This window comes from Colobus angolensis, unplaced genomic scaffold, assembly GCF_000951035.1.
Source record: "Colobus angolensis palliatus isolate OR3802 unplaced genomic scaffold, Cang.pa_1.0 Scaffold46, whole genome shotgun sequence".
Classification (NCBI taxonomy): domain Eukaryota; kingdom Metazoa; phylum Chordata; class Mammalia; order Primates; family Cercopithecidae; genus Colobus; species Colobus angolensis.
In genome coordinates, this window is record NW_012118043.1 from 8,277,275 (window position 1) to 8,302,481 (window position 25,207).

General features: G+C 41.2%; 1 protein-coding gene across 4 annotated transcripts in view; it reads left to right on the plus strand.

Moving 5' to 3' along the window:
- Positions 1 to 25,207, plus strand: part of CEP70 (centrosomal protein 70kDa) — a 115,027-nt gene that overhangs the window by 55,850 nt on the left and 33,970 nt on the right. For all 4 annotated transcript variants that reach the window (XM_011958134.1, XM_011958135.1, XM_011958136.1 and 1 more), the window contains one exon: positions 23,441 to 23,610. In XM_011958134.1, coding sequence (XP_011813524.1) covers positions 23,441 to 23,610 — 170 coding nt within the window. The remainder of the gene's footprint in view (positions 1 to 23,440; positions 23,611 to 25,207) is intronic.

Consider the following 25,207-nt stretch of genomic DNA (forward strand, 5'->3'; position numbering starts at 1 on the left):
TTCCTGAATTTGAATGTTGGCCTGCCTTATTAGGTTGGGGAAATTCTCCTGGATGATATTCTGAAGAGTGTTTTCCAACTTGGTTCCATTTTCCCTGTCACTTTCAGGCACCCCAATCAGACGTAGATTTGGTGTTTTCACATAATCCCATATTTCTTGGAGGCTTTGTTCATTTCTTTTTACTCTTTTTTCTCTACACTTGTCTTCTCGCTTCATTTCATTCATTTGATCTTCAATTGCTGATACTCTTTCTTCCAGTTGATTGAGTCGGTTACTGAAGCTTGTGCATTTGTTATGTAGTTCTCGTGTTACAGTTTTCATCTCTATCAGTTCTTTTAAGGTTTTCTCTCCATTGATTATTCTAGTTATCCATTCATCCATTCTTTTTTCAAGGTTTTTAGTTTCTTTGCGCTGGTTACGTGGTTCCTCCTTAAGCTCTGGAAGTTTGATCGACTGAAGCCTTCTTCTCTCGACTCATCAGTCATTCTCTGTACAGCTTTGTTCCATTGTTGGTGATGAGTTGCGTTCCTTTGGAGGGGGAGATGCGCTCTGATTTTTTAAATTTCTAGCTTTTCTGCACTGCTTTTTCCCTATCTTTGTGGTTTTATCCACCTTTGGTCTTTGATGATGGTGATGTACTGATGGGGTTTTGGTGTGGGTGTCCTTTGTGTTTGTTAGCTTTCCTTCTAACAGTCAGGACCCTCAGCTGTAGGTCTGTTGGAGTTTGCTTGAGGTCCACTCCAGACCCTGTTTGCCTGGGTATCAGCAGTGGAGGCTGCAGAAGATAGAATATTGCTGAACAGCGAGTGTTACTGTCTGATTCTTGCTCTGGAAGCTTCGTCTCAAGGGTGTACCCTGCCATGTGAGGTGTTGGTCTGCACCTAGTGGGGGATGTCTCCCAGTTAGGCTACTCGGGGCTCAGGGACCCACTTGAGCAGGCAGTCTGTCCGTTCTCAGATCTCAACCTCTGTGCTGGGAGATCCACTGCTCTCTTCAAAGTTGTCAGACAGGAGCATTTACCTCTGCTGAGGTTTCTGCTGCTTTTTGTTTAGCTATGCCCTGTCCCCAGAGGAGGAGTCTACAGAGGCAGGCTGGCCTCCTTGAGCTGTGGTGGGCTTCACCCAATTCGAACTTCCCTGTGGCTTTGTTTACCTACTTAAGCCTCACCAATGGCATGCGCCCCTCCCCCAGCCTTGATGCTGCCTTGCAGTTAGATCTCAGACTGCTGTGCTAGCAATGAGGAAGGCTCCGTGGGCGTGGGACCCTCTGGGCCAGGTGTGGGATATAATTTGGTGTGCCGTTTGCTAAGACCCTTGGTAAAGCACAGTATTAGGGTGGGAGTTACCTGGTTTTCCAGGTGTTGTGTGTCTCAATTTCCTTTAGCTAGGTAAAGGAATCCCCTTCCCCCTGTGCTTCCCAGGTGAGGTGATGCCTCGCCCTGCTTCAGCTCTTGCTGGTCCACTGCAGACCAGTGCCAACTGTCCGACACGCCCCAGTGAGATGAACTCGGTACCTCAGTTGAAAATGCAGAAATCACCCGTCTTCTGGGTCGCTCACGCTGGGAGCTGGAGGCTGGAGCTGTTCCTATTCGGCCATCTTGGGCGTGCTCATGTTTATTCTTTATGTTTCTTCCTTTTGTCTTTTGATACTTTATTCTGGATATTTTCTTTTGATTATTGTGTTTTTTAGTTTTAGAATTTCTAGTGTCCTTGCTTTGGTTTCCAGCTTTCTGCTGAAATTCTGTTTTGTGTCTCTGAATATATTAAGTTTACTTATTTTTAAAATCTGTGTCTGATTTTGGGAACAAGATAGAGGTGGTGGCTGCGTAATGTGAATACCCTAGATGCTACTGAATTGTTCACTTTAAAATGGTTAATTTTATGTTATGTGAACTTCACCTCAATTTTTAAAAGTCAGTATGTCTGATAATTTGACTGTGGTTCTCAGTGGATTATTTTTTATAGCCTGTGGTTTTTGTAGATTTCCTTTTATGCTGTTTTTACTCTTGGTGTGCCTGATTGTTTTTTATTGAGCGCTGAGCTTTGTATAGGAGCTGCTGTAGAAATAAGTTGAGGTCTGCTGTGGTGTTATTTTACCCTAGAGGTAATCATGATTGCTTCTGGTAGACATCTAGGTGTACTAGTAATCTGGGATCGTCTTAATCCAGCTTTAGAGATTGTGATGATTTGAAATATACCTCAGTCCCAAAGAAAACTAGTATATTTCTAGTTCATCATTATTCCTAGGGTGTAGTGTGAAAAGTTTCCTAGGACCTTCCCTTCTGTTAGGCCTTCGTGTCTAATTTTTCTTTCATATCCCTGCCAGGCGTAAGTGAAAATATCTCTGGTCACCTTCTTAACTTCTGACACCTTTTCAGGTGTCTGAAAACACACTTGTGGGAAATGTGGCTCCAAAAGCTAGACTCACTACTTTGGGTTTCCTTTTTCTTTTTCTTTTCTTTTCTTTCTTTTTTCTTTTTCTGTTTTGAGACAATGTCTTGCTCCGTCTCTCAGCCTGGAGTGCAGTGGTGCAATCTCAGCTCACTGCCACCTCCACCTCCCAGGTTCACGCGATTTGCCCACTTCAGCCTCCTGAGTAGCTGAAATTACAGGCGTGCACCAGCATACCCAGTTAGTTTTTGTACTTTTAGTGGAAACAGGGTTTCACCATGTTGGCCAGGCAGGTCTCGAACTCCTGACCTCAGGTGATCCACCTGCCTCGGCCTCTCAAAATGCTGGGATTACAGGCATGAGCCACCACACCCGGCCGGTTTTCCTTTTTCTCCAGAATCATGGCCCTGTAATTTTCATTTCCTTGTTAGCACTTTCAAACAGATTTAAAAATTTTTTGATCATGTTTTTGAAGTTTTTCTCAGTAGGAGAATTGATCTGAATTACCTAGTCTATTATTTACAGAACAGGAATTCTCTTTTACTTCCTTAAGAGCTAGAGTGCAGTGGTGCACTACTGGGATCCCTCCTGGGATCCCTCCTGGGATCAAGTGATCCTCTCACCTCAGTCACCTGAGTAGCTGGGATTACAGGTGTGTGCCCAGCTAATTTTTTGTATGTTTAGCTGGGCACTAAATTGTCTGTGTCTGATAATTCTAATGTTGGATGTTCTTTGTGGGCTTGACCTGTTATATCTTGTTTCTTTTATTATTATTTTTTTAAATTTCCATAGGCTTTGGGGGAACAGGTAGTTTTTGGTTACATTTATAATGTTTGGTGCACCCATCACACAAGCAGTATACACTGTACCCAGTTTGTAGTCTTTTATTCCTCACCCCCTTTTCACTCTTTCCCCGCTGAATTCCCAAAGTCCATCGTATCTTTTTTTTTTTTTTTTTGCGACGGAGTCTCACTCTGTCACCCAGGCTGGAGTGCAGTGGCATGATCTCAGCTTACTGCAACCTCTGCCTCTTGGGTTCAAGCAATTCTCCTGCCTCAGCCTCCTGAGTACCTGGGACTACAGGCTCCTGCCACCATGTCCAGCTAATTTTTTTTTTTTTTTTGAGACGGAGTCTCGCTTTGTTGCCCAGGCAGGAGTGCAGTGGCACGATCTCGACTCACTGCAAGCTCCGCCTTCCGGGTTCACGCCATTCTCCTGTCTCAGCCTCCGAGTAGCTGGGACTACAGGCACGCACCACCATGCCCGGCTAATTTTTTGTATTTTTTCTTTTTTTTTTAGTAGAGATGGGGTTTCACTGTGTTAGCCACTATGGTCTCTATCTCCTGACCTTGTGATCCGCCCACCTTGGCCTCCCAAAGTGCTGGGATTACAGGTGTGAGCCACCGCGCCTGGCCATTTTTGTATTTTTAGTAGAGATGGAGTTTCACCATGTTGGCCAGGATTGTCTCGATCTCCTGACCTTGTGATCCACCCACGTTGGCCTCCCAAAGTGTTGGGATTACAGGTGTGAGCCACCGCGCCCAGCCCGTTGTACAATTCTCATGCCTTTTCATTCTCATAGCTTAGCTCCCACTTATGAGTGAGAACATATGTTCAGTTTTCCATCCCTGAGTTACTTCACTTAGAATAATAGTCTACAATCCTATCCAGATTGTTGTGAATGCCATTCATTCATTCATTTTTATGGCTGAGTAGTATTCCATCGTGTATGTATACCACAGTTTCTTTATGTACTTGTTGATTGATGGGTGTTTGGGCTGGTTCCACATTTTTGTAATTGTGAATTGTGCTTTTGTATAATGTTATACATTATATAAATTGTGTGTTTGTATAATGACTTCTTTTCCTCTGAGTAGATGCCCAGTAGTGGGATTGCTGTATCAAATGGTAGTTCTACTTTTAGTTCTTCAATGAATCTCCAGACTGTTTTCCATAGTGGTTGTACTAGTTTACATTCCAACCAGTAGTGTAGAAGTTTTCCCTTTTCACCACATCCACACTAACATCGGTTGTTTTTTGATTTTTTGATAATGGCCATTCTTGTGGGAGTGAGGTGGTATCACACTGTGGTTTTGATTTGCATTTCACTTACCATTGGTGATGTTGAGCATGTTTTCATGTGTTGGCCATTTGTATATCTTCTTTTGAGAATTCTCTATTCATATCCTTAGCTCACTTTTTGATGGGATTAGTTGTTTTTTCTTGCTAATTTGTTTGAGTTTCTTGTAGATTTTGGATCTTAGTCCTTTGTTGGATGTATAGATTGTGACCATTTTTTCTCACTCTGTGGGTTGTCTGTTTACTCTGCTGACTGTTCCTTTTCCCGTGCAAAAACTCTTTAGTTTAATTAAGTCTCACCTACTTATCTTTGTGTTTCATTTGCTTTTGGGTCCTTGTTCATGAAATCTTTGCCTAATCCAGTGTCTAGAAGGGTTTTTCCAATACTATTTTCTAGAATTTTTATAGTTCAGGTCTTAGATTTAAATCATTTAAGTCCTTGATCCATCTTGAGTTGATTTTTTTTTTTGAAATGGAGTCTCAATCTGTCACCCAGACTGGAGTGCAATGGTACAGTCTCGGCTCACTGCAACCTCCACCTACTGGGTAGAAGTGATTCTCCTGCCTCATCCTCCCAAGTAGGTGGGATTACAGGTGCCTGCCACCATGACCAGCTAATTTGTGTATTTTTAGTAGAGATGTGGTTTCACGGTGTTCGCCAGGCTGGTCTTGAACTCTTGACTTCAGATGATCCACCCGCCTCACAAAGTGCTGGGATTACAGGCTTGAACCACTGCATGCGGCCTTGAGTTGATTTTTTCATAAGGTCAGAGATGAGGATCCAGTTTCATTCCTCTTCATGTGGCTTGCCAATTATCCCAGCACCATTTGCTGAATAGGATGTCCTTTGCCTACGTTATGTTTTTGTTTGCTATGTTGAAGATCAGTTGGCTGTAAGTATTTGGCTTTATTTCTGAGTTCTCTGTTCTATTCCATTTGTCTTTGTGCCTATTTTTATACCATGACCATGCTGTTTTGGTGACTATAGCATTATAGTATAGTTTGAAGTCAGATAATGTGATGCTCCAGATTGGTTCTTTTTGCTTAGTCTTGCTTTGGCTATGCGAGCTCTTTTTTGGTTTCATGTGAATTTTAGGATTGTTTTTTCTAATTATGTGAAGAATGATGGTGGTATTTTGATGAGAATTGCATTGTATTTGTAGATTGCTTTTGGCAGTATGATAATTTTCACAATATTGATTCTACCCATCCATGAGCATAGGAGGTGTTTCCATTTGTTTGTGTTGTCAATGATCTTTTTTCAGCTGTGTTTTGTAGTTTTCCTTGTAGAGGTCTTTCACCTCCTTGGTTAGGTATATTCTTAAGTACTTTATTTTATTTTATTTTCACAGCTGTTGTAAAAGGGGTTATTGATTTGATTCTCAGCTTGGTCACTCTTGGTGTAGAGCAGAGAGATACTGATTTGTGTACATTAATTTTGTCTCCTGAAACTTTGCTGAATTCATTTATCAGTTCTGGGAGCTTTTTGGAAAAGTTCTTCAGAGTTTTCTAGGTATACAATCATATTGTCAGTGAACAGCAACAGTTCGACTTTCTGTTTACTGATTTGGGTGCCCTTTATTTCTTTCTCTTGTCTGATTGCTCTGACTAGAACTTCCAGTAGTATTGTTGAATAGAAGTGGTGAGAGTAGGCATCTTTGTCGTGTTCCAGTTCTCAATAGAAGTGGTGAGAGTAGGCATCCTTGTCTTGTTCCAGTTCCCAAAGGGAATGCTTTCATTATACTTTTCCAGTATTATGTTGGCTGTGGGTTTATCATAGATGACTTTTATTACTTTGAGGTATGTCCCTTGTACGCTGATTCTGCTGAGGGGTTTAATCACAAAGGGATGCTGGATTTTTTTTTTCTTCATATGGAGTCTCACTCTGTTGTCCGGGCTAGAGTACAGTGGCATGATCTTGGCTCACTGAAATCCCCGCCTCCCAGTTTCAAGTGATTCTCCTGCCTCAGCCTCATGAGTAGCTGGGATTACAGGCATGCACCACCATGCCTGGCTATTTTTTGCATTTTTAGTAGAAACAGGGTTTCACCATGTTGGCCAGGCTAGTCTTGAACTCCTGACCTCAGGTGATCCGCCACCTCGGCCTCCCAAAGTTTTGGGATTATAGGTGTGAGCTACCATGCCTGGCCTGGATTTTGTCAAATGCTTTTTCTGAGTTTATCAAGATGATCATGTGATTTTTATTTTTAATTCTGTTTATGTGGTGTATCACATTTATTGACTTTTGTATGTTAAACTGTCCCTGCATACCTGGTATAAAACCCACTTGATCATGGTGGATTATCTTTTTCATATCCTGTTAAGTTCATTTAGCTCATATTTTGTTAACGATTTTTGCATCTTACGTTCATCAGAGATATTTGTCTGTAGTTTTCTTTTTTTGTTATATATTTTCCTAGTTTTGATATTAGAGTGATACTGGTTTTATAGAATGATTTAGGGAGGATTCCCTCTTTCTCTGTCTTTTGGAATAGTGTCAATAGGATTGACACTAATTCTTCTTTGAAAGTCTGGTAGAATTCAGCTGTGAATCTGTGTGGTCCTGTACTTTTTTGTTTTTTCTTTTTGAGACGGAGTCTCGCTCTGTCACCCAGGCTGGAGTGCAGTGGTGTGACCTCGGCTCACTGCAAGCTCCACCTTCAGGGTTCACCCCACTTTCCTGCCTCAGCCTCCCGAGTAGCTGGGACTACAGGCGCCCACCACCACGCCTGGCTAATTTTTTTGTATTTTTAGTAGAGACGGGGTTTCACCATGTTAGCCAGGATGGTCTCAATCTCCTGACCTTGTGATCCGCCCACCTTGGCCTCCCAAAGTGCTGGGATTACAGGCATGAGCCACCGAGCCTGGCAGGTATTTTTTTTTTAATTAGTATTTCATTCTTTCTTCTTGTTATTGGTCTGTCTAAGGTTTCAAATTCTTCCTGATTTAAACTAGAAGTTGTATCTTTCTAAGAATTTATCCATCTCCTCTAGGTTTTCTAGTTTATGTGCATGCAAGTTTTGATAGTAGCCTTGAATGATCTTTTGTATTTCTGTGGTGTCGGTTGTGATATCTCCCATTTCACTTCTAATTCAGCATATTTGGATCTTCTCTCTTCTTCTCTTGGTTAATCTTGCTAGTGGTCTATCAATTTTATTTATCTTTTCAAAGAATCAACTTTTTGTTTCATTTATCTTTTGTGTTTTTGTTTGTTTGTTTCAGTTTCATTTAGCTCTGCTCTGATCTTGGTTATTTCCTTTCTTCTGCTGGGTTTGGGTTAGGTTTGTTCTTGTTTCTCTAGTTCCTTGAGGTGTGACCTTAGATTGTCTATGTGTGTTCTTTCAGACTTTTTGGTGTAAGCATTTAAGGCTATGAATTTTCCTCTTGGCACCACCTTTACTGTATCCCAGAGGTTTTGATAGGTTATGTCACTGTATCACTCAGTTCAAAGAATTTTTAAATTTCCTTCTTGATTTCATTGTTGACTCAATGATCATTCAGGAGCAGGTTATTTAATTTCCATGTATTTGTATGGCTTTTAAGGTCCTTTTTGGAGTTGATGTTCAGTTTTATTCCACTGTGGTCTGAGAGAGTAATTTCAATTTTCTTAAATTTTTTGAGACTTGTTTTGTGGCCTATCATATGGTCTATCTTGGAGAAAGTTCCATATGCTGATGAATAGAATGTATATTCTACAGTTGTTGGGTAGAATGTTTTGTAAATATCTGTTAAGTTTATTTGTTCCAGGGTATAGTTTAAATCCATTGTTTCTTTGTTGATTTTCTGTCTTGATGACCTGTCTAGTGCTGTCAGTGGAGTATTGAAGTCCCCCACTATTACTATGTTGCTGACTATCTCATTACTTAGGTCTAGTAGTAGTTGTTTCATAAATTTGGGAGCACCAGGGTTAGGTGCATATATATTTAGGATTATGATATTTTCCTGTTGGACAAGGCTTTCTATCATTATATAATGTCCTTGTTTGTCTTTTTTAACTGCTGTTACTTTAAAGTTTGTTTTGTTTGATATAAGAATAGCTACTCCTACTCACTTTTGGTGTCCATTTGCATGGAATGTCTTTTTTCACCCCTTTACCCAACATTTATGTGAGTCCTTATATGTTAGGTGAGTGTCTTAAAGGCAGCAGATAATTGGTGAATTCTTATCCGTTGTGCAATTCTGTATCTTTTAAGTGGAGCATTGAGGCCATTTACATTCAACGTCAGTAGCGAGATGTGAGATGCTATTCCATTCATTGTGCTATTTGTTGCCTGTATATTTTGTGTGTTTTTGTTTGTTTGTTTGTTTTTTGTTTTTGTTTTTGAGATGGAGTTTCGCTCTTGTCGCCCAGGCTGTAGTGCAGTGGCATGATCTCGGCTCACTGCAACCTCTGCCTCCTGGGTTCAAGTGATTCTTCTGCCTCAGCCTCCTGAGTAGCTGGGACTACAGGCACATGCCACCACGCCCAGCGAATTTTTGTATATTTAGTAGAGATGGGGTTTCATGATGTTGGCCAAGATGGTCTTCAACTCCTGACGTCAGGTGATCCACCTGCCTCGTTCTCCCAAAGTGCTGGGATTACAGGCATGAACCACTGTGCCCAGCCAGATTTTTTAATTGTATTTTTGTTTTATAGGTCCTGTGAGATTTATGCTTTGAAAAGGTTCTGTTTTGATGTGTTTTCAGGATTTGCTTAAAGATTTAGAGCTCTTTTAGCAGTTCTTGTATTGCTGGCTTGGTAGTGGTGAATTCTCTTAGCATTTGTTTGTTTGAAAAAGACTGTATCTTTCCTTTGTTAAGCTTAGCTTCGCTAGATACAAAATTCTTGGCTGATAATTGTTTTGTTTAAGGAGGCTAAATTTACGGCTCCAGTCCCTTCTAGCTTATAGATGTTCAGCTGAGAAATCTGCTGTTAATCTGATAGATTTTCCTTTATAGTTACCTAGTGCTTTTGCCTCACAGCTCTTAAGATTCTTTCCTTTGTCTTGACTTTAAATAACCCGATGACAGTGTGCCTAGACGATGATCTTTTTGTGATGAATTTCTTTGAGCCTCTTGTATTTGAATGTCTATGTCTTTAGCAAGGCTGGGGAAGTTTTCCTCTATTATTCCCTTAGATATGCTTTCCAGACTTTTAGATTTCTCTTCTTCCTCAGGCACGACAACTATTCTTAGATTTGGTCGTTTAACATAATCCCAAACTTCTTGGAGACTTTGTTCATTTTCTTTTATTCTTTTTCTTTGTCATTATTGGATTGGGTTAATTCATAAACCTTGTCTATTCTTATGTTCTTTTTTTCTTTGTCATTGTTGGACTGAGTTAATTGATAAACCTTGTCTTCAAGCCCTGAAGTTCTTTCTTCTGCTTGTTCGATTCTATTGCTGAGACTTTCCAGAACATTTTGCATTTCTCTTTGGCCTTTATTTCCTGAAGTTCTGATTGTTTTTTAATTTATGCAGTCGGCCAGGCACGGTGGCTCTCGCCTGTTATCCCAGCACTTTGGGAGGCCGAGGCAGGTGGATCACCTGAGGTCGGGAGTTCGAGACCAGCCTGGCCAACATGGAGAAACCTCATCTCTACTAAAAATACAAAACTATCCGGGAGTGGTGGCACATGCCTGTAATCCCAGCTACTTGGGATGCTGAGGCAGGAGAATCGCTTGAACCCAGGAGGTGGAGGTTGCAGTGGACTGAGATCATGCCATTGCACTCCAGCCTGGGCGACAAGAGTGAAACTCCATCTCAAAAAAACAAAAAAACAAAAAATGTATGCAATCTATTTCACTGAAGATTTCTCTCCTCATTTCTTGAATCATTTTTTGAATTTTTTAAAAGTTGGACTTCACCCTTCTCTGGTGCCTCCTTGATTAGCTTAATAATCACCCTTCTGAATTCTTTTCAGGTAAATCAGGGATTTCTTCTTGGTTTGGATCCATTGCTGGTGAGCTAGTAATTTTGGGGGAGTGTTAAATGGCCTTGTTTTGTCATATTAGAATTGTTTTTCTGGTTCCTTCTCATTTGGGTAGGCTATGTCAGTGGGAAGGTCTAGGGCTCAAAGCTGCAGTTCAGATTCTTTTGTACCACGGGGTGTTCCTTTGATGTAGTACTGTCTCCCTTTTCCCAGGGATGTGGCTTCCTGAGAGCTGAGCTATAATGATTGTTATTTCTCTTCTGGATCCGACCACCCAGCAGGGCTACCAGGCTCCAGGCTGGTACTGGGGGTTGTCTGCACGGAGTCCTGTGATGTGAACCGTCTTCATGTTTCTCAGCAGTGGATACCAGCATCTGCTCTGGTGGAACTGGCATGGGAATGAAATGGACTCTGTGAGGATTTTTAGTTTTGGTTGTTTTAATGCACTATTTTTATGCTGGTTGACCTCCTGCCAGGAGGTGGCACATTCAAGAGAGCATCAGCTGTGGTAATATACTGGGGATCAGGCAGTAGGCAGGGCCCTAGAACTCCCAGGATAATATGCCTTTTGTCTTCAGCTACCAGAATGGATAGAGAAGGACCATCAGGTTGGGGCAGGGTTAGGCTGTCTGAGCTCAGATTCTCCTTGGGCAGGGCTTGCTGCAGCTGTTGTGGGGCATGGAGGTATGGTTCAATGGAGTTCTGTTCCTAGGAGGATTATGGTTGCCTCTTCTGTGTCATGCAGATTGTCAGGGAAGTTGGGGAAAGCAGGCAGTTTATAGGCCTCACCCAGCTCCCACACAACCCTAAAGGCTGATCTCACTCCCATCATGCCCACTCCCCCCAGTCCAACAGCACCAAGTTTGTTTCTAGGCAGTGAGTGAGCAGAGCTGAGAATTTGCCTCAGGCTACCAGCCTCCCAGCTGAGAAAGCAAGAAGGGCTTCCGTGCCTCCCTGCTTGTCAAATCTGCACACTAGATTCATGCCCTTCCCCGAGTTTGGCCAGGAAGCTTCATGTCTGGTTGGAGTTGTTAGAAAGTTCATCTGGAGGTTTCCATCTCTGTGTGGTCTACTACCAGTTCCTCTGTCAGCCCTCCCAAAGGACCCCTGTGAGACAAGTCAGAAATGGCTTCCCAGAGGACCCAGAGAGCCCACAGGGCTTTTCCCATTCCTTCCTCTACCCCTTTATTTTGCTCAGCTCTCTAATTTGACTCACCTCCAGGTAAAGTCAAATCCTGTCCTGTGAGCTAGACCTTCAGGTTCCCCAGTGAGGCTGTGGATTCATGGGTGGACAATCCCCCGTTTCCCACTTTCATAGCTCGGGCATTCACAATATTTGGGGTGTCTCCTAGGTCCTGCAGGAGCAGTCCGCTTCTTTCAGAGGATCTGTGGATTTTCTCATCTTTTTTGGTGTATTCCTGTAGTAGTTTTGGAGCAAAAGTCCATGATGTGAGTCTCCACCCACTGCTTTGTTCGTCTGAGTGGGAATTTCAATCTAGTCCTGCCTCCTATCTGCCATTTTCCCCTAGAATTTCCATGTCTTATTTCTTTAGGCTGTAGTTCATGGTGTCTTGTTTCCTTATGTGCCTGCTTATCTGCATATGCAGGGAATAGCATTTTAAAAAGTATTAATGGGAATTATTTGAAGCCTAAGATTAAGGCATCTTATTCCAAAGAGTGAGCTGGGTCACAACCTGGTTTCCAGTCTCCTGGATATAACCAGGGAAGCTCAAGCCAAAATCTTAGTTTAAGGAGTTGGAGAAACGATAGTTTATATATTGCATTTTACATAAAATCAAACTCCTATTTGGAGGAAGATGCTATGCACATACCATGATCTTAGAAAGGAAACTCAAAGAAGTGAGTTTAGCTTTGGGGGCTAAAGTTCTCCCAAGGGTGTTTTGGGATTTTTGAAAATTGAGATAATTATATGGCTTTTTTCCTTTATTGTGCTAATGTGATGTATTACATTGATTTATTTTTTTGTATGTTGAGCTATCTTTGCATTCCAAGGATGAATTCCACTTGGTTGTGGTATATAATCCTTTTAATATGCTGTTGAATTTGGCCTGCTAATATTTTGTTGAGGATTTTTGCATTCATATTCACAATAGATATTCATCTGCAGCTCTCTTCTTTTTGTAGTATCTCTGGCTTTGGTATCAGGATAATGTTAGCCTGGTACAATGAATTAGGAGATACCCAACTGATTTTTGTATACAGTAGTTCCCCCTCATCCATGATTTTGCTTTTTGTGGTTTCAGTTCCCTGTGGTCAGTAAATTGCAGCCTGAAAATATTAAATAGAAAATTCCAGAAATAAATAGTTCATAAGTTTAAAATTGTACACTATTCTGAGTAGCGTGATGAAATCTCACACAATCTTGTTCAGTCCCTTTCAGGACATGAATCATCCCTTTTCCACCTTATCCACACTGTATGTGCTACCTGCCCATTAGTCACTTGGTAACTGTCTTGGTTATCAGATCTACTGTCGCAGTATCACAGTACTTGTATTCAGGTAACCCTTATCTTACTTAATAATAGGCCCAAGGTGCAAGAGGAATGATGCTGGCAATTTGGATATGCCAAAGAGAAGCTGTGAAGTGCTTCCTTTAAGTGAAAAGGTGAAAGTTCTTGGCTTAATAAAGAAAGAAAAAAATTGCTGAGGTTGCTAAGATCTATGGTGAGAATGAATCTTCTATGTTATCCTGACAAAGGAAAAATAAATTAGTGCTAATTTTGCTATCACACCTCAAACTGCAACTGTTATGGCCGCAGTGAGTAATATCGCAGTTAAGATGGAAAAGGCTATTAATTTGTTGGTGGAAGTCATAAGCAGAAACTCATAAACTCGTAATTTCCAATTGATGGCAATTGGGTTCAGTACTATTTGAAGTTTTGCGTATCCACTGAGGGTCCTGGAATGTATCCCCCATGGATAAGGAGGACTGCTATATTGCTTTTCTATCCTACAGTTTTGCAAAACTCAATTTCTAGTTCTAGTTCATGGCTTAACCTGTAGAAACAGGTGGGACTGACGGACTGACACCCTCATCACTTGGCTGCAGAGGCCCTGCCTGGCTTCTAGGAAGGGCTGAGGCAGAGGATTCCTTCTGGATGTAACCCATGGTACTGGAGTAGCCACAGGTCACATCCATTTTTTTATTTCATTTCAGTTTCGTTATTTCATTTCAATTTAATTTCATTTCATTTTTCATCTTATAAGATGAAATAGTACCAGAAGCTGAGAACCCTTTTTCCTCTGAGGGTTGCTAAGTCTCAGCAAACATTATACCATGGGCACATGAACATGTGCTTAGACATGGTTGTCTGTTCTGTAAGAGATTTATGTCAGTATTGTACAGGCCAGGTAGGGAAAAGGATTTTCAGTGAGTCTTTTTCATTTATGAAAAGTATATTAATAAGGGTGATAGTGTTTTTTGTTTTTTGTTTGTTTGTTTATTTGTTTTGAGATGGAGACTTGCTTTGTCACACAGGCTGGAATGCAGTGGCACCATCTCAGCTCACTGCAGCCTCCACCTCCTGCAATTCTTGTGCCTCAGCCTCCTGAGTAGCTGGGACTACAGGCACCCACCACCACGCCCAGCTAATTTTTGTATTTTCAGTAGAGACAGGTTTTCACCATATTGGCCAGGCTGATCTCGAACTCCTAACCTCAAGGGATCTGCCCGCCTCAGCCTCCCAAAGTGCTGGGATTACGGGCATGAGCCACCTTGTCTGGCTATGACAGTGCTTTTTGATAATGAGCTTTAAAAGGATACTGAGGGATGGAAGCTAGAGAATAACGGGAAACCAGGCAAGTGATATCTTGCTGATAACAAGAGAATAAATTGTTGAAGATACATATTCCTTTGTATAAATCTTAGGGTACATACTGACTGTTTTTTATTGATACATATAGCTATACATATTTTCTATTGGGGGAACCTGCCCCCAATATTTCAACATAGATTCTTTCTATTTTCCCTAAGTGTCGGCTGGTCTGAGAAATAAAGAGAAAGAGTACCAAGAGAGAAATTTTACAGCTGGGCCTCCGGGGGTGACATCACATATCAGTAGGTCTGTGATGTCCCCTGAGCCGCAAAACCAGCAGGTTTTTATTAAATACTTTAAAAGGGGAGGAGGTGTATGAACAGGGAGTAAGTCACAAAGATCACATGCTTTAAAGGGCAATAAAGATGACAAGGCAAAGGGCAAAGCAAAGATCACAAGGCAAAGGGCAAAATTAGAATTACTAATGAGGGTCTGTTTTCAGCTGTGCACATTTTGTCTTGATAAATATCTTAAACAACAGAAAACAGGATTCAAGAGCAGAGAACCAGTCTGACTTCAAATTTACCAGGCTGGAATTTCCCAATCCTAGTAAGCCTGAGGGTACTGCAGGAGACCAGGGCATATTTCAGTCCTTATCTCAACCGCATAAGACATACACTCCCAGAGCGTCCATTTACAGACCTCCCCCAAGGAATGCATTCCTTCCCCAGGGTATTAATTATTAATATTCCTTGCTGGGAAAATAATTCAGTGATATCTCTCCTACTTGCATGTCCTTTTATAGGCTCTCTGCAAGAAGAAAAATATGGCTGTATTCTGCCCGACCCCACAGGCAGTCAGACCTTACGGTTGTCCTTCCTTGTTCCCTGAAAATTGCTGTTATTCTGTTCTTTTGCAAGGTGCACTGATTTCATATTATTCAAACACACATGTTTTACAATCAGTTTGTACAATAGTGGCCCTGAGGTGACGTACATTCTCAGCTTATGAAGATAACAGGATTAAGAGATTAAAGTAAAGACAGGCATAAGAAATTATAAGAGATTTGGGAACTGATAAATGTCCATGAAGTCTTCACAATTTTTGTTCAGAGATTGCAGTAAAGACAGGCATAAGAAATTATAAAAGTATTAATTTGGGGAACTGATAAATGTCCATTAAATCTTCACAATTTATGTTCATCTGCTACGGCTCCAGCTGGTCCCTCTGTTTGGGGTCCCTGACTTCCTGCAACCATTTTCATGCTACATGAGATATTTTGACATACTCATATAATGTGTAATTATCAAATCAGGGTAAATGAGATATCTATCACCTCAAATATTTATGTTTTTTAATGTTGGAAACATTAGAATTCTTCTCTTCCAACTATTTTGAAATATATAATAGATTATCGTTAATATGGTCAACCTACTGTGCTGTCATACACTACATCTTATTCCTTCTATGTATCTGTATTGTTGTACCCATTAATCAACCTCTCTTCATTTCCCCATTCCCTCCTACTTTTTGTAGCCTCTGTTAACCACTGTTTTGCTCTGTCTTTCTGAGATGTGCTTTTTTGGTTTCCACATTTGAGTGAGAATGTGCAATAGTTGTCTTTCAGGGCCTGGCTTATTTCATTTAATGTAATGACTTTCATTTTCATCCATGTAGCTGCACGTGACAGGATTTCATTCATTTTTATGGCTGAATAATATTCCATTTGTGTACATATACCACATTTTCTTTTTTCAATCATCCATTGATGGATACCTAGGTTGAATCCATATTTTGGCTGTTGTGAATAGTGCTGTAATAAGAGAGTACAAATATCTCTTCAATATATTTATATTATATATATAACATGTGTGTATGCATACACACATACATACATATGTACATACATACATACACACTCAGTAGTGGGTTTGCTGGATCATATGGTTTAGTTTTTTGAGGAACCTCCGTACTGTTCTCCATAGTAGTTGTACTAGTTTTCATTCCCACCTATAGTGTACAAGGATTCTTCTTTCTCCATATCCTCCCCAGTATTTTTTTTTTTTTTTTTGTCTTTTGAGTAATAGCCATTCTAACTGGAGTGATACGATATCTCATTGTGTTTTCTTCCTTTTTTGTGGTCAGGTGATTTTCTTCTTTTTTAGTTGTTTTAATTTTTTTGCTTTTTTTTTAGTGTACCTGTTATATTTTTGCTTGGTAGTCAACCATGAGGTTTTAAAAAAGAAACATTTTATAGATGTAACAAGTTATTTTTTAAGTTACAGAGTTTTTAAAAGAGATGGCGATCTCACTATGTTGGCCAGGTCGGTCTTTAACTCCTGGCCTCAAGCAGTTCTCCTGCTTTAGCTTCTCAAAGTGTGGAGATTACAGGCGTGAGCCTGTGCCTGGACAAGTTACTTTAAACAGATAGCTTGCCTTGATCACAAATAATAGAAACAAACAAAGGAAAAACTAAAACATTCTACACTTCTACTCCATCACATTATGACTTTTTGTTGTCTCAGTTTACATCTTTTTATATTACGTATATCTTAAAAAGTTACTGTAGTTATTTTTTGGGGGGAGCTTTTTGGTTTTTGCTTTTTTTGAGATGGGGTCTCACTCTGTCACCCAGGTTGGAGTGCAGTGGTGCAATCTCGGTTCACTGCAACCTCCGCCTCCCAGGCTCAAGCTATCCTCTTGATAGAGGTGGCAGCAAATCTGAAGCAACTGCTGTGAGGAAGCCAGCAGTGGAGGGGTGTGGCCAGGGCTGCGTGCTCCATGGAGCCATCAGGGGCTAGGAACAGGTGATCCCAGTGGGGACCCTGTGCTCCCAGGCATAGCTGCAGCTGCCTAACCACAGCTTTGGACTTGGGCATCCCTGCCCTCTTATGGGCCTGGAAAGCCCCCTGCCCCCTCAGACTTGGAAGTACTTGCTCCCACTCCTTGGCCTCCCTTCACTACCAGTACCCACTCTGGTGTAGAGCAAAGTTGTGGCTGAGCGCAGGTGCTGTCATGACCCAGTCAGGTGTGTGCACACTCAGGGTGGTGCTGACCTGCCAGCCCCCTACTACCTTGGCTCCCCACAGAGTTTGGGCGCCAATGAGTGTGGAAGGGAGATGGGAAGGTTGTAGGCAGCTTCACGTGGGCCTGTGGGCACCCCTCTGCGGACAGCCTGGGTACCACAGATGGCATGTTGATGGCGGTGAGAGGCAGACAGGTTCCTAGGCGGAAGGGGCAAGTCCTCAGTGAAATCTCACCTTCAAGCCAAGGACAGCCTGAAGCCTGGAGGCCAGGCTGCCAGTGCCAGGTGGAGTCTGCAGCCTGGAGTGAGAACTTACTTGATGCCTTTTGGCCAATTGGATGATGCTTTTTCCAGGCCTTCCTATGGCTGCCCATGGACCAGTTAGCACATACTCCCTCCCTTCTGAGCCTGTAAAAACCCAAGGCTCAGCTAGACTCAGGGACTCATCAACTCATTGGGACTACCTAACTGTGGATAGGAGCTGCCCACTCAGGGTCTCCTCTCTACTAAGAGCTGTTCCATCACTCAATAAGGCTTCTCTCCACCTTGTTCACCTTCCAGTTGTCTATGTGACCTCATTCTTCCTGGACACAGGACAAGAACTTGGGACTTGCTGAATGGTGAGAGTGAAAGGAGCTGTAACACATTCCTGGCCGACTTGCCAGGCTGTGGGTGGTGACACACAAATACTGCATGAGTGAAGAGTGGTGACCTTTCTAGGGGCCCAGACCTCAGGATTCCTGAGCCAGAGCTGCTGTCACACCATAGGCCTCCCACCCTCCACTGGCACCTGGTGGCTGCCCCATGCAATGGGAAGCAGCTGTGGGGCCAGGCCAGGCCCGGAGCCACTGGCCAGAGCAGGGCAGTGGGACTGAAACAGCGGTAACACAAATGGGCTGAAACATGTGCCACCTGAAACACATCCCCCAACTTGTTGTGCTGCAGGCGACAAGGAGAGAAGATTTGTGACTCTTCTGGGATCCTAGACCTCAGGACTCCCAGAGCCAGGGCTCTGACACACTGTAACACCCTCTTTGGGGCTTTGTGGTTCCTGGCATCTCTGAGCTTTCAGGTACCACTTCATTCCCCTTTTCCAGACATTGGTGCCCACAGTGGAAGCCGCTTGCAGTACATCTGGTCCAGTCACAGCCTTGCATGGAGCCAGTGCCTATGCTGGTGGCTGGAGCTGCCTGCCTCACTGCAACAGTCAGTGTGCCTGGCTGTGCACGTAGCCGGACCCCACACTTGCTCACTCACACACCCCTCACTACTCTGCACCTGGCTTGCCCTTGACAGGCGGGGGGGTCTGGGCTGGTAGCACAAGCTGAGTACAGCCTGCTGGGCTGAGTGGGCAGAACAAGCCCAGCAGGTGTGAGCAAAACTCAAGCAGAGGTGCCACTGGCCACAGGGGTTTCTGACTGGTGAAGTGACATGCTAAAGATCCTGACACTCCCACCTCAGCCTCTTAAGTAGCTGAGATCATAGGTGCGTGCTATGACACCCAGCTAACTTTTTGTATTTTTGGTGGAGACGGGGCTTTGCCATATTACCCTGGCTGGTCTCAAATTTCCGATCTCAAACAGTCTGCCTGCCTCTGCCTCCCAAAGTTCTGGGATTATAGGCATGAGCCACTGTGCCCAGTCTATTGTTTTAAGTAGATTTGTCTTTTAGTATTCATACCAGAGATATGACTGGATTACACACTACAAGTATATTATTAGAGTATTCTGTGTTTGTCTGTATACTCACTTTTACCAATGGGTTTTATACTTTCAAATGTTTTTTTGTTTTTGCATGTGGTGTCCTTCTCTTTCATAGTGAAGAACTCCCTTTAGCATTTCTTTTTTTTTTTTTTTTTTTTTGAGACGGAGTCTTGCTCTGTCGCCCAGGCTGGAGTGCGGTGGCACGATCTCGGCTCACTGCAAGCTCTGCCTCCCGGATTCACGCCATTCTCCTGGCTCAGCCTCCTGAGTAGCTGGGACTACAGGCGCCCGCCACCGCGCCCGGCTTATTTTTTGTATTTTTAGTAGAGACGGGGTTTCACTGGGGTTTCACTGTGGTCTCGATCTCCTGACCTTGGGATCCGCCCACCTCGGCCTCCCAAAGTGCTGGGATTACAGGCTTGAGCCACCGCGCCCGGCCGCCTTTAGCATTTCTTATGAGTCCCTTTCAAGTGTTTGCTTGTCCTGGTAAAGGCTTTATCTCCTTCGTATTTCAAAGATAGCTTTGCTGAGAAGAATATTCTTGGTTGACACGTGTTTCTTTTTCTTTTTCTTTCAGTACCACTTTGAATGTCATTTCACTCCCTCCTGATCTGTATGCTTTCTGCTGAGGATTCTATTGCCAGATAAATCAGAGCTTCTTTATATGTTGTTTACTTGTTTTCTCTTGATGCTTTTAGGATCTTCTCTTTGTGCTTGACTTTGAGAATGTACTTATTTATTAAACTTTTAGATTTGGGTAAATGTGAAGTTTTGTTACATAGGTAAACTTGTCCCATGGGGGTTTGTTGTACAGATTTGTTCATCACCTAGGCATTAAGCCCAGTACCCAATAGTTATCTTTTCTGCTTCTCTTCCTTCTCCCACCCTCCACCCCAGTGTCTGTTGTTACCTTCTTTGTGTTCACAAGTTCTCATCATTTAGTTCCCACTTATAAGTGAGAACAAGTAGTATTTGGTTTTCTGTTCTGCATTAGTTTGCTAAGGATAATGCCCTTCAGCTCCATCCATGTTCTTGCAAAAGACATGATCTTGTTCTTTTTTTATGGCTGTATAGTATTCCATGGTGTGTATGTACCACTTTGTCCAGTCTACCATTGATGAGTATTTCGGTTGATTCTATGTTTTTGCTGTTGTGAATAGTGCTGCAGTGAACATTTGTGCATGTGTCTTTATGGTAGAATGATTTGTATTCTTCTGGGTATATACCCAATAATGAGATTGCTGCATCAAATGGTAGTTCTGCTTTTAGTTCTTTGAGGAATTGCCATACTGCTTTCCACGATGGCTGAAATAATTTACACTCCCACTAACAGTGTATAAGTGTTCCCTTTCCTCTGCAACCTTGCCAGCATCTGTTATTTTTTTACTTTTTAATAATAGCCTTCTGACTGGTATGAGATGGTATCTCATTGTGGTTTTGATTTGCGTTTCTCTAATGATCAGTGATATTGAGGATTTTTTTTTTTTTTTTTTTTTAACATAGTCTTGCTGTGTTGCCTAGGCTGGAGTGCAGTGGTGTGGTCTCAGCTCACTGCAACCTTCTGGGTTCAAGCAATTTCCCTCCCTCAGCCTCCTGAGTAGCTGAGACTACAGGTGTGTGCCACCACATCTGAATAATTTTTTAGTTTTTAGTAGAGAGTGGGTTTCACCATGTTGGCTGGGCTGGTCTCAAACTCCTGGCCTCAGGTGATCCACTCGCCTCAGCCTCCCAAAGTGTTGAAATTACAGGCATGAGCCACTGCGCCCTGCCTAAGCTTTTTTTTTTCATGCTCATTGCCTGCATGTATGTCTTCTTTTGAAAAGTGTCTATTCATGTCCCTTGCCGACTTTTTAATGAATTTGTTTTTCTCTTGTAAATTTAATTCCTTATAGATGCTGGCTGTTAGACCTTTGTCGGATGCATAATTTCAGATGTTTCCTCCCATTCTGTAGGTTGTCTGTTTGTTACTTTTGCTATGCAGAAGCTCTTAAGTTTAATTAGATCCCATTTGTCAATTTTTGCTTCTGTTGCAATTGCTTTTGGTGTCTTTGTCATGAAATCTTTACTCATTCCTATGTCCAGTATGGTATTGCCCAGGTGAGAATTTGTTCTATGCCTTGGGGTAGGCTTATTTGAATTGAATCTGTTTGGTGATCTTTGACCTTCCTGTTCATGGATGTTTATATCTCTGTGTAAATTCTACCCCTTGCTCTTTCTCAACTCCCTCTTGAAGGCCAATGATTCTTAGATTTGCTCTTTTGAGGTGATTTTCTATATTTTGTAGGTATTCTTTTTTCTTTTTATTCTCTGTGTATTTTCAAGTAGCCTGTCTTCAAGCTCACTGATTCTTTACTCTGCTTGATCCATCTGCTATTAAAAGCCTCTAATGCATTTTTCAGTTCAGGGAATGTATTTCTCAGTCCCAGGATTTCTGTTTGATTTTTTTTTTAAAGTTATTATTTCAATACCTTTTAAAAATTTCACTGATAGATTTCTCAATTGATTTCCTGTGTTATATTGGAGTTCACTGAGTTTTTGAATCTTGGGCAGACAGGGATTAGGAAGAAGCAATGATTAAGGAATATACAGATACAACATTAAAATTCTTTAACAGTGATAAAAAGGGCTGGGTGGCTCACGCCTATAATCCCAGCAATTTCGGAGGCCAAGGCAAGAGGATCGCTTGAGGTCAGACCAGCCTGGCCAACATGGTGAAACCCTGTCTCTACTAAAAATACAAAAATCCAGGTATGATGGTACATGCCTGTAATCCCAGCAACTCGGGTGAGGCAGGAGAATCACTTGAACCTAGGAGGTGGAAGATGCAGTAAGCCGAGATCATGCCACTGCACTCCAGCCTGGGCGACAGTGAGACTCTGTCTCAAACCAACAAGAACAATGATAGAAAAGATTTAACATCACTGAAAGTTGTAAGGTAGTAAACCCTAAACCTCCACCCCTCCATTAAAGCAATGATTATAAGACTATACTTTGAACAATTATATGACTACAGATTAGCTAACTTAGATGAAATGGACAAATTTCTAGCAACACAGACATTGCCAAAACTGACTCAAGAAGAAGTAAAAAACTTTAGTAGATGTGTAACAATGGATTATGTCAATAATCAAAACCTCTGAACAAATAAAGGCCCAGAACCAGATGACTTAAAAAAAAAAAAAGAAAAAGAATTCTTGATCTGAAGAATCTCACATCACTGTCTCGTTAGGGTAAGTCACTGGCTCCTTTTTCCATCTTGGGGGGGTCATGGTTCCTTGTTTGCTGTTGTTTCCTGTGGACATATATCTATGTCTTCTCGTTGAAGGATTAGTTATTTCAGTTTTCACTGTCTGGCTTGTTTGGGTTTTTCTTGGATATTTTTACATAGAGGTTCTTTACAATTCACCTGTTGAATTTCCTTTATGCTAGGTCACTGCCTCCTCCTTGGTACTAGATGGCCGCTCATGTCCAGGTTTGCCACAGCTCTGGCAAGCGTTCAGAGTACTGATGGTCCTAGGTTGGGGAGATCCCAAATGGGATACTCCAGCTGTGTGGAAAAGCTGGCTAGGATTTCATACCCAGCAAGCCTGTAGAGTGTATCTCCTACAGTGTGGTGATGCTGAACAGCTACTCTGATTTAGCATCTTCTTTGGCTGAGAAACCAAGCAGATTTTGCAGACTGCGGTTGCTGCTATTCCCACCTCCCATCTTTGTCTTTGGTTGCTCTCAGGAGTTTTTCTTCCTGTAGGCACTTGTGATGCTTTCTGTGGGTTGAGGCAGGAACAGTTCTCCTGCAAGGAACCCAAGATGGTAGGGAAGTTGGTGTTGATCTCACTTTTTCCAGTGTAGAAACTGAGTCTGGGGAAAATTTTCCTTGCAGATTAGGGGAGAGGCATCACAGTTACAGAAGTCCGATTCTCTTACCATCTGCTTGAAATTTTTTCACTTCTTTTTGTGGTCCCGGGGATTGTCCCATCCTTAGATTTGAGTTCTGGGATATTGCTGGTAATAATCTTGGCATTGGATATTGGCTTTTGGTTTTCTCTTGGGGGAAGTGAAGTCAGATTGCTTCAACTCTGCCATTTTGGTGATGTCGTTCTCCCTGATTATTTCTTGATGATAATTTCTTGATTATGGACTTACTGTGAGTTTGCAGTCGCCCACATTGCATGAATGCCTAAGTTGACTACACCATTTGCAATCCCGAATTAATATTGATTCTTTCCTGATTATTGTTTTAATGTAAACTTAAACATAAAATTATACCAGTTTTATGGAAATTCTTGAGTTCCTTTACTTGGTAAGAAATGTCTTGAATGCTTGCAGTTATGAACTGTAGTTTCCCCATTTTATAGCTATTTGACTTGTATTTTTTCAGGTTTATGATATATTAATGTTCCTAGAGCTTATACTCATTTAAAAACAGCCTCAATACTGAAGTTCTTGAATGAAACAGCTCAATAGAAACTATGGAGATGCCTTTGTGTACAATATGGTTAGGATAGCATGTCCTAGATGTACATATCATAATTATGTTTTTAAAAAATATCTTATAGGTGAAGTGCCAGCATTATAAGAAAAAACGAACGGAGCAACAAGAAACTATTGCTTCTTTGCAAATGGAAGTCTATAGATTAAGAAAGGAGGAAGAAGATCGCATTGTCACTCAAAACAGAGTGTTTGCCTATCTGTGCAAAAGAGTTCCTCATACCGTCTTGGATAGACAGTAATTTTGCTACATCAATTGATATGTAGCTAGATTCATGGTTTTGTTTGTTTGACCTGATTTCATCTTGGGGGTGGTTATAACTCTTACAAACTAGAAAAGCCTCTCTCTCCTCTTCTTCTGCATTGTTTTTCCATGCTCATCCTGTTTTTTTTTTTTTTGTTTGCTTGTTTGTTCTAGAGGTCTTTTGAGGAATGGAATTGAACATTTACTAAAAATAACACTAAACTTTTAAATAAATTCATAATTAATCAGACATTTCTCAAAATAACTGATCCTTTTAGTGAAGAATAATATTTAGAGATCACTGTATGGGTTTTAGGGTTGCTTAGTTTTATTATGTTATTGATTTTAGTGGAAAGAACCAGGGACTATATATTTTGGAGGGGACTATATATATTGAACCCAGCTGAAGTTAAGATACTATTTTTATTTAAATTCTGATTTTACATTTGTAACTGTTGTCTTTTCTACTGAAAATCATTCTTAAGAACAATATTATTATTATTTGCTATATCTGATAATACATAAAAATAGTTTCAAAATATTAAAACTAGAATTACTAACAATCAGCCTACTGAATGAAATTTAAATTTCTGGCATTAGGAGATATGCCTCATGTAAATGATGAGTTAATGGGTGCAGCACACCAACATGGCACATGTATACATATGTAACCAACCTGCACATTGTGCACATGTACCCTAGAACTTAAAGTAAAATAAAAAAAAATTCTGGGCAGCTCTCTTGGACATTAATATATTCCACTATGTGTGTAGTCAATATGTATATTTCTAAAATATCTTGAAATACTTGTTTCTCTGTGTGTTTGCATCACCAAATGCAGTTAGATTTGTTTCAATTTCTTTTCAATTTTCAGGGATTGCTTTTTAAAATTTTACTTTTGAATGTGTAAGCATTTATATAATTCCAAAATCAAAACTATTCATTATTTATATTTAGAGAAGTTGTATTTTCATTCCTGTCCCCTTTATTCCATCCTATCCTTACCTCCCCTGTAGGTAATTGATTTTAAATGTTTAGTGTTATTTTTAGCAATATAAGTAGTATGGATATTATATTCATATTCTTTCTTGTTTACATGCTAGCACCTTCTTTTTTTCTCTTAACAGTTTAAACTGATTGCATTTTAAGCGGTATTATAGGCTTAGTAGGACTGGTAATCTTGAATAATTAGATGTTTCTATTTTACTATAAAAATAAATGAGGTCAGCTATAAAGTAAAAACAAGTTAAAACTATAGGTTTTTTTGATACTTATTTCAGAGATAATACACATATATACACATATATAATTTTCATCCTCTTGAAGGAAAAGTAAGGACAAACATATAACAAAAACAACATTAAAATGTTAGTGAAAGATGTGAATAAAGAGAAGAGGGAGGCAAGGTAAGAAAAATAGGAGAGGTTGCCGATGGCTCAAGCCTATAATCCCAGCACTTTGGGAGGCCGAGACGGGCGGATCACGAGGTCAGGAGATTGAGACCATCCTGGCTAACACAGTGAAACCCCATCTCTACTAAAAAATACAAAAACTAGCCGGGCGTGGTGGCGGGCGCCTGTAGTCCCAGCTA